The 10,256-nt window shown below is 34.3% G+C and overlaps 1 protein-coding gene across 1 annotated transcript; it reads right to left on the bottom strand.

Annotated features, from left to right (window-relative positions):
- Nucleotides 1-413: 413 nt before the first annotated feature.
- On the bottom strand, nucleotides 414-9,837 carry LOC129871601 (uncharacterized). Its single transcript, XM_055946562.1, has 2 exons — nucleotides 9,397-9,837; nucleotides 414-488 (listed from the first exon to the last, which is right to left on the bottom strand). Exons 1-2 carry the CDS (start codon nucleotides 9,835-9,837, stop codon nucleotides 414-416), a joined length of 516 nt encoding a protein of 171 aa, XP_055802537.1.
- Between the last annotated feature and the right edge of the window lie 419 nt (nucleotides 9,838-10,256).

Below are 10,256 nucleotides of genomic sequence, written 5' to 3'. Positions count from 1 at the left end.
GAGACTCTACTAGACGTTAGCTCTATACAAGTGAGACCAATGAACCTGGGGCTCTAATAACAATTTTTCATGACCCAATTCCTCTGGTAATAATGACACCTATAATAACCTACTAGCAGATAAGCCAACCCATCAACCCGAAACTCCAAATAATGGGTTTGAGGGTAGAAACTAAATAAGAGTGGCGAATTATAAAGATAGGCAGAAATGATAAGTGGAAGTAAACCAAAACATGATATAAACAACTAAAGATCCCTCCCAAAATCTGAAAGTCACAAGTACAGAGCTGCTACAATATAAAAAATAAGTACAAGTTCCGAAAGTGGACCAGAAGTATATACAACAACTGGCTAGTCTTAGAAGGCAAAAGATAGGCCATCCATAATGAAAGAGACTGAAATGATCAAAAAATATCAAGTGCTCACCCTAGTCTCCGAAGCTGACTGCAATAGGCTCAATTTATCCACAACGATAGCTGGTACTCGATCCTGCATAACAAAAGTAGATGCAAAGTGTAGTATAAGTACCAAGACAATAGGTACCCAGTAGACATCATAGGCCGACTAAACAGAAAAGGTAAAAATAATATGATAAAAAGGAATAAGCCTAAATATGAGTCAATATAAGCATCATAAGGGGAAAATGTACTACCTATGAGAACTACAGCCAACTATACCCAACTGGACCCCCATAAGCCCAGCTGATACACTCGTGCGCAAGTTAAATAAAAACTCGGACGAACCCCCATAAGCTCGCCAAGTACACAGAATAGCTACAACTACCAAGGCCAGGAAACAAGAATCTGTGATATCAGGAACTGAATAACTGCATCATTTCCAAACCCAAAATCTCCAAAAGTCAACGAATAAGGGGTACCTTAGGGGTCGAGGCTAGGACTAGACCCAGATGCTCGCCCGAATGTACAACATGACCAAGGTCGTGACTGGTACCCGGATGCTCGCCATAATACATAAGTGTTGTCCAGGCCTAGACTGGTACCTAAATGCTCGTCGTAACCCATTGATATGGTCGAGGCTAGGACTGGATACTCAGATGCTCATCATACTAGCAAGCCGACAGAAACCGGGGCTGGGTACTTATATGCTCCCCAATAATTCAGAACTGAGGTCGGGACTGGGTACCCGGATGCTCAAAGATAATATATATCATGGTTCCTCATATATCATTTCTAACTAAACAACAACAGTACCAAAAATCTTTTCCCCAATACGTCAATTGATGTATACCACTAAAACTTTGAATCATAGCTAAAGTCAATGATCACTAAATTTATTATTGTCGAAGTATCACTAAAGTCACAATTATACTGAGTTATGGATGAGGGTATTTTTAAGAGAACGCTTAGCTAAGGCCAAACTACCAGGCACTAGCCCGTTACACCATTCTACAAGAATCTAAGTCCACTAGAGCAACGCCGGGGCATCTAAAGCAAGTTTACATCCTATACTAAGGCCAACATACTCCACAGTATCAAAAATGTGCTTATTCAAACCTCCTTATAATACTAACATAATGACAAGATACACATGTTTTTAAATACCCAAAAAATCTGATAACAAGCCTAAAGCATGAATTTTAACACTTGAGATATACAATTAAACTAACCAACCAAAATTCCAACTATTTCAACATGCTTTCACATATTCCAACTCAATCTAAAGAAAGGTAAACCGTAGCCTACCTGTAGGCTAAACACGCGAGCTTCAAATTACTATGCTAGGGCTTTTCCCATATGAATGGCCTTGGAACACTGTCATGCTATCAAAAACAGAACCACGACATCTATATGGTCGTTTAGACACTAATTTCATAATTTTTAGAGATGGGTCAATTTTGGGGTCTAAAATGGGAATGGTGGGACCCACATATGAAATTCTAGATTTGATCCCCAAAATAGGATTTAAACATCACCCCAACTCACAATTCATATTTATAACACAATTTGGGGTGGAAACAAATAATGCAAGATGATTAAACAATCAATTCCCTCATTTTCAAACTGAGAAAACAAACAAGGCATCCTCTTTATGCATCAATTTCTCAAAAATAAAAATCTGTCAATCAAAAAAACTTACACCATGACGTTCCTTGCGATAAACCCCAAATCTAGCCTCAAGAATTACTCAAAACAGAGTTATATTGACTAAGATACACTTTTTCAAAAATTAACAAAATTTCATTCCAAAAAAGACTTAATCAGTAAGTAAACATGCATTTGTATCTCAAACAAAGCTTCCCCTCACATTTTTGAGTTCACCACGATATTCCTCGTGAAATTGTCTTGAATTTAGACCCTTGAATCACCAAAATCGGGTTTATATAGGTCAAGAAATAACTTCTCAATGTTCTTCAAAAAATCATTCCGAAAATGGACATTGCTGTAAATAAAATCAATATTTTTACCTAAATCGAACTCTCCAATGCGTTCTCCATGAAAAATCTCACAAGTTTGCCTTTTGATTCACCCAATTTTGAGCTATATAACTCAAGTTATGGGGTTTTTCATTTGGATTCCGATAAAAATAAACCAGATATACTACCCCACTAAATTTGGTGTTCTGGACTTATTCAGAATTCTCATACGAGATCATTTTTAAAAAAAGTGAGTCCCACATCCAAGTGTTATTTTGAGCCACATTCCACAACGGACCTCGAGATTAGACCAGAAGACTCGAAAAGTGAACGAAGGGTTTTTCTAGACCAAAATCGATATTCCAAAACTAACCACACTGTTTGAATTTTTATCCGAGCGCATTTTTCAAGAATATTGACCAAAGTCAAACATAGGCTAACTGTCAAAGTTAAAAGCGTTAAATGGCCCAAACTTGTATCGATTTCCTCGATTGGCATGCCGATAATGCTACGGGCCTAATTTATCCATTTCAGAGCTGATGGAACCATCAAAATTCGAATTCGAGGTCTCCTTGACCCGGAACTCAAAAAGTCGCAACTAAACTAACTTAGGCCTTCAAAATACTAAAATAGGCTCAGAACCTCTAAACTTTCAACCAACATTTCTTCTAGACCAAAAATAATCTCCCGAACCTAATGGAGTCATCGGAATTCCATTTCAAGCAACAAAACTCCAAAAGTTGACCAAAGTCAAACCTTGGCTTAAAATTCCTCAAATTCTCAACTCAACGCCTCAAATCTTCGTTACAACTCCAAAACTAATTCGTAAAGTCTCCTAATCCAATCTCGACATTTCGGAGCTGCTCGAATCGACGGAATTCCATTCCGAGACCTGTAGCTATTATTGACCCCAAATACCACTTTTTAATACTTAAAGCTTATGAAAACTCAAAATTGCTAAAGACTTAACTTTTCATAGGATTTTCTAAAAATCAACACTCGGTACCAATCAGAAACAACTCAGGGCAACTAAAAGTAGGGGTAAAATGATAATTTTATAAAAATTCCAAAAAAGATCTTGAGGGTCATTACACCTATACATTATACTAACTCAAATTTTAAAGCAAGATTTAAATCAATTAAGCTATGAAAGTTCTAAGTAACTAGTAACTTAAGAATATATTTATTATATAAATCATTATAAAAGAAAAAAAATTGAAAACATGAAAATCTATATCGTCAAAGAAAACTACTTGCGAAAATAATGAATGAAACTAAGAGCTTTCACATATTTGAAAAAAATATCACTACATTTCAAGCAAGACAAGAAATTTCTATCATTAATTTAATTAATTACAACACATGTTAACTATAAAAAGTAAGATTACGAATCAACTAAATAGAAAATATGAAATAATTAAATAAAATAAAACTGTGGAAAGATTTTTACCTCTTTTAGGACAGCGACTAAGACGACAAATTTGAAGCTTCTTCACCACCACAAATGGAGTTCCGATGAAAGTTAGAATTTAAAAATAAATGAACTCAAAATCTTTTTGTTATAGGAATACTATTTTTTTAAAAAAAAAGAAATGTTGTTTCTCTGTTTTTATTAATTTTTTGTGTAAAATCCAACTCCTATTTCTCTTCTCTATTTGTTTTATTTTGTTTTTTCAGTATTTTTGTTCTTGCTTTTTTTTTTTTGTTCTTGAATGTTTTTTAGTGTTCTTGATGAAAAATGGTGAATGTTGATTAATTCTTCTTTTATGATATTGTTCTTCTTTTTTTATGAAGAAGATGAAGGGATTTTAAAAAAAGAGTGAGGTTGGTGGGAGTAATGATAGGGTTTTTGAATAATGATGGGTTTGGTGAGGTGAAAAAGGGAAAAGAAAAAAGGAAAATGAAAAGGTTTGGGGTAGGAGAATGATTATGTTTGGGAATTTTAAAAAAGGAGGGTTTAGGTGGGATTGAGAGGTGGAAAAGGAAAAAGAAGAAATGAGTAGGGTTAGTATTATATAAATATAATATATATGTATTTTAGTGAGTTGGTGTTGGGCCAAAATTATCATAAGAATTGAGCTTTAGGTGTATAGGTGTTAGTATGTTATAGGAATGTAGGTTGTTGTTGATATTGAGTTTGTAGAGAGTAGGGTGACAACATTGGATTGGGATGACTTTGGACCCGAATCTGAACTAAAAATGATTTGAAATTTGGTTAAGGGTACAGTGAAAAAATGGTTGGATTTGTAAGAAAAATGGTCACACAAAAATTGATAACTTAGTCAATTAAGCTTAACAAAATAGCCAAACTGATTTAATTGTAAATTCAGCTAAAAATTAGATAAGATGAATCAACAATAATTAATTAATGAGCTTCTTAATTCTAACAAAATAAATTAATTAACTTAGTTATAAACTAATTAATTCAAAAATATAAGCTATTAATTTATGAAACAATAAAAATAATTTTTTTTATCATTTATGAATATTTATAGAAATTAATAATTACATAGATAATTATATAAAACTATATATATATATATATATATATATATATATATATATATATATATATATCATTAAAAATTAGAAGAATGATAAAAAATTCTTAAAAAATACAGTTGAAAATATTTTGATATTTTATAAAAGTAATTACTTTAGATTGTTTAAAATTGAAGAAGCTCAATAACTAATATACGTTTGTGGAGGATGAAAATTGGGTGTCAATAACTGTCCCTTTCTTTGGGTAGAGTCGATGAATGAGATCCTGGACAAAAAAAATTGACAAAACCAATTTTGAACGACTACATTTTCATCATCCTGAAAAGGGGCTTGGTATAGACTTTGGGAATGATGGCCGGACCCCGATATCGGAATTCCTACTTATCTCAGACTATATGAGAATTTAGGTCACTTGTAGTTCAATACGCTTGATTTGGCGCACAAGTTTGAAAGAATACAAAAGTTATCCTGCTGTCGAATTATGGAGAAACCAGAATGCTCGGAAATGTGATGAGAAAGTTGGAGTATATTTGAGTTTTCAACATCGAGCCCGCCTACATATCTCTAAACATGGGAATCAGAATGTTTGTGGTTACCGTAAGTGGTAATATTATTACCAAGAGCCTTCCTACATATCTCTAAACATGGGAATCAAATATAAAAATCTTTTATGCTAAGATAACCTTCGGTAGGGAGGAGTGACCAATAAATCGAGTATGTAAAATAGGCTTTCAACCTCTCAGCCATGAAGTGATGCACTTCACACCCATAATTAAGAACTTACACAAACATAATTTCCATAGCTCTCGATGCATTGTCACTCGGATTGAAAAGTTGCTTATGGTAAGAGTCAAAGTTTTTCGAATTCGAAACAGAAAGTGATAAACCTCAAATAAATACCCACATGCCTTCTGATAGGGGTATGGTTTGATTGTGGTGGAATTCTCCCTTTAACTCATGTTCTAAGAGTTTGATACTCCTCTTTGGGCTATGTCTCAATTTGCTGCTATGAAAAAGTTCCACATTGTGCTGCATCCTTCTTGATGTCATCCGCATCTATGGTTTAATTGAGAATTTATCCTCTTGGATGTTCTCAACAAAGACTGAGATAAAACTCATTAGTACAAAATGTAACTCACATAGAAAAGTAGCGTCGTTAATATGTTGGCATGTCAACCTCCTCCGATTTTGATGTAGAGCAAACAAAACATACTTTCTAAGTTGATGTGATTTATAATATATTTCTCGAATGCCAGTTTCTTTCAATTTTGATGCAATATGCGATGAGTTGATATGATGCAATATGATGATGAATTGATATGATACAATATGACGATGAGTTGATATGATGCAATATGATGATAATCTTTCGGCAATGATATGATAATGGACCTCTCGGCAATGATATGATAATGGACCTATCGGCAATGATATGATAATGATGATTGCCCTCTCGGCAATGATAATGATAATGGCAATCTCTGCAATAATAATAATGATGATGGCCCTCTCGAAAATGATATAATAATGGCCCTCTTGGCAATAATATTACCACTTTCGATAATATAATAAGAATGTCCCTCTTGGCAATTATCAGTTCTGATAATATAATATAAATGGCCCTCTTGGCAATTATCACTTTAGGTAATATAATATGAATGACCCTCTTGACAATAATGTTACCACTTCCAATAATATAATATGAATGACCCTCTTGACAATTATCACTTCCGGTAATATAATATGAATGGTCCTCTTGGCAATAATATTACCACTTCTGGTAATATAATATGAAATGGACCTTTTGGCAATTACCACTTCCGGTAATATAATATGAATGGTCATCTTGGCAATAATATTACCACTTTTGGTAATATAATATGAATGACCCTCTTAAAAATGGTATCATAATGATGATGATGTCCTATTGATAGGATGATGATGCTCTATGGATAGGATGGCAATCGATATCCTTCACATGTTGATATTTGATTGATTTTTGGCATGATATCAGATATTTTAGCTAGTTGCACTTCAAACCCTCTTCGGTATTTGATGCGACTGATGTATGCCCATTAGACGTCTTTGATACTAGAAAATATAATTTGACGTCATTATAGACGCTTGCATACTTTGAAAGTAGCTCTTTTATTTGTTCTTGTACTCAAAAGGAAATAAGTAATAGACACATTGTCGTTCTAACTAACGACTGAGCAAAAATCTTAGGAAAATTCTTGAGAATGTGTACAAAGTGCTTAATCACTTCGACATTAGTGCGAGAATATCATCCTTATTTTCGAACACTTTATATTTATTGTGGCTCATGGTTTGCTGGAGATTTGAACGAGGCATTGTTGCTCGTATTTTGAACGGCTTCTTTTCATCTGATAAATCCTAATAACTTTCTTTTTTCACAAACAATTATCACTTTTGAAAACTCTTTGTTTTTTTGACTTCTTTGTACTTGCTGAACGGATGGGTATGATGATCTTTATAAATCTGCATCTACAGAAAATTTGTTAGTCTTGAATGAATTGGTCTGTGTTGAATTCTTCATTTATTTGCTCCTTGTCTTGCTATCTTCGATTGCTTACTCTGATTTCCCACTTCTCAGTAGATATAATATGAAAATATATTTATGTAAAATATTTGATGTATTAAAAGCTTTTAAGAAAGATAATTTTTTGTAAAGCAATTTGAAAAGGGTCACTACCAAATGTTATTTCACGCATAGCTTAGATGAACGTACTTGGTTCAAAGCTTTAAGCATGTCTGATAGCTCGTTAGGAGAATTCTAAAAATCCTTGAGGGTTGAAGTTGGAAAGTTCTGACATAGCTAAAAAAAATTGTAGTTGACTCTAAACTCTAATGGTGCTAGAGATTGTTGAGGTTGACATTAAACTTCTAATAATATTGGGAATCATTTGAAGCTAGTCTTTAAATTTCTGATCATGTTGAAAATATTCAAAACTGCCTTAAAGCGTGTGATACTGTTTGATAAATTTTTGAGGTCATCCTCAAAAATTTCTTTTCCAGTTAGATGTCTTGGTGAATATCAAACTACCAATAAGAGATTTATAGAATTTTTCAGACCCTCTCAAAAATTCTGTCCCAGTTGCTTTTTCTGATGCATATCAATTTTGACTCTTCTGTAGAAAGATCTTCTTTGAAATTTTTGAGTCTCTCTCTAAAATTTTATCCTAGTTTCTATTATAAATAGAGAACTTATGGGAGACATGACCGAACCATTGTGGCGCCTATGTATCCCATTGAGTGAGGCGGGAATTATGTCAAACGTAGTTTCCCTTTCGGGAGGTAAATGAAAAATAGGAAATTTTAATAAGGAAATGACCGAGGTAGACATAGTCCACCCACGTATCTCATTCTTGAGAATTCAGGTCAAATATAGTTTAAGTGAAAAAAGGGATATTGAAAATAGATAAAAGGGTGATCAAAGCCAACATATACCACCTACGTATCTTATTCTTGAGAATTGAGGTCAGACGTAGCTCATTACAAGAACGGATATCAATTCTAAGCATGAACAATTACAAGAAAATAGTGTGATTACAAGGATGAAAATGACAAGAAAACTAATCTTCAGACATAGTATCTCTTGAAATCATCTGAATTGATTGGTTTCGGCCACTCTTGACCTTCCATCTCTGAAAGGATCAAGGCACCTCCGAATAACACTTTTCGAACCATGTACGGTCCTTGCCAATTTGGTGCAAATTTTCCTTTATACTCATCTTGATGGGGAAAATGCATTTGAGAACCAACTGACCAACTTCAAACATTCTTAGTCTCACTCATTTGTTGAAAGCATGAATCAACATTTGTTGGTACAATTGACCACGGCAAACAGGGGTCATCCTCTTTTCATCAATCAAAGTCAAATGTTCAATTCGATTGCAAACTCAATTAGCATTGCTCAATTCAATCTCTTAAATGATTCTCAATGAAGGTATTTCCACTTCGGAGGGTATCACGGCTTTCATCCCATATACTAACAAGTATGGGGTTGTTCCAATTGATGTTCTAATAGTCGTTCGATAAACTAACAAAGATATGACAATATTTCATACCAACCTCTGTGATTGTCAATCATTTTCCTCAAAATATTTTTGACGTTCTTGTTGGCAGCTTCTACGGCTCCATTCATGTATGGATGATAAGAAGTTGAGTTTCGGTGAGTAATCTTGAATTGCTCACAGACTTATAAGAAGTTTTTTCCACCAACTTGGTGAAGTAATCAATGAAAACCAAAATGAATCTATGTTTGTTAGAGATGGATGGCTCTATTGGACCAATGATATTCATAACCCAAGCTACAAATGGCCAAGGAGAACTCATAGTATTAATTTCGTGAGGAGGTACTCGAATCAAATCACCATGCACTTGACATTGATGGCATTTTTCCACATACTTACAATAATCATTCTCCATAGTCATCCAAAAATAGGCATCTCGAAGGATTTTCCTTGCCAAGGTAAGACCATTTATATGAGTACCACAAACTCTCGCTTGAATTTGTTCGAGAAGCTTTGTAGCTTCAATGGCATCGACACATCTGAGAAGTCCCATATCTAGAGTCCTCCTATATAAGATTTCTCCGCTTAGTAAGAAATTGTTAGCCATTCGACGTATTGCTTTCTTCTGATTGAAGGTTGCATTATCTGTATAAGTTCTACTTTCTAGATACTTCTTTATGTCAAAATACCAAGGCCTTCCATCTAGTTCTGCTTTGACATGCGAATAGTGAGCGGGTTGTTCTTTCAAATATATCTCCACAGGGTCAATGTAACTTGAATCTGAATGTTTGATCATTGAGGACATAGTAGCAAGAGAGTCACTAAATTCATTTTGCAACCTTGGAGTATGCCTAAACTCGATATTACGGAACCTTTTACACAACCTTTGCACTAACTTCACGTACGGTGCAATCTTCGAATTCTTCATGGCCTATTCCCCTGAACCTAATGAATCAGCAAATTTGAATCTCCGAGTACTATCAAATCTTGAATGTCCTTATTAATGACCATCTTTAGACCCATGATGCATGCTTCATACTCAGCCATGTTGTTCGTGCAACGAAATCGGAGTTTGGACATCATGGGATAATGTTGGCCAGATTCTGATATTAGGACTGCTCCAATTCTATTTTCTTCATGATTCACCGCCCCATCAAAAAATACCCTCCAACTAGGGTATGCCTCAGAGATGTCTTCTCCTAAATATGATACTTGTTCATTTGGGAAGTAAGTTTTAAGCAGTTCATACTCTCCATCAACTGGATTTTCCGTAAAATGATCAGCTCAGGCTTACGCCTTTATCGCCTTCTAAGTCACGTAAACAATATCAAACTGAGTCAAAAGCAT

The sequence above is a fragment of the Solanum dulcamara genome, chromosome 2 (assembly GCF_947179165.1).
Source record: "Solanum dulcamara chromosome 2, daSolDulc1.2, whole genome shotgun sequence".
Classification (NCBI taxonomy): domain Eukaryota; kingdom Viridiplantae; phylum Streptophyta; class Magnoliopsida; order Solanales; family Solanaceae; genus Solanum; species Solanum dulcamara.
The sequence above is the reverse complement of the archived record's forward strand: the minus strand, read 5'-3'. Positions and strand labels throughout refer to the sequence as shown.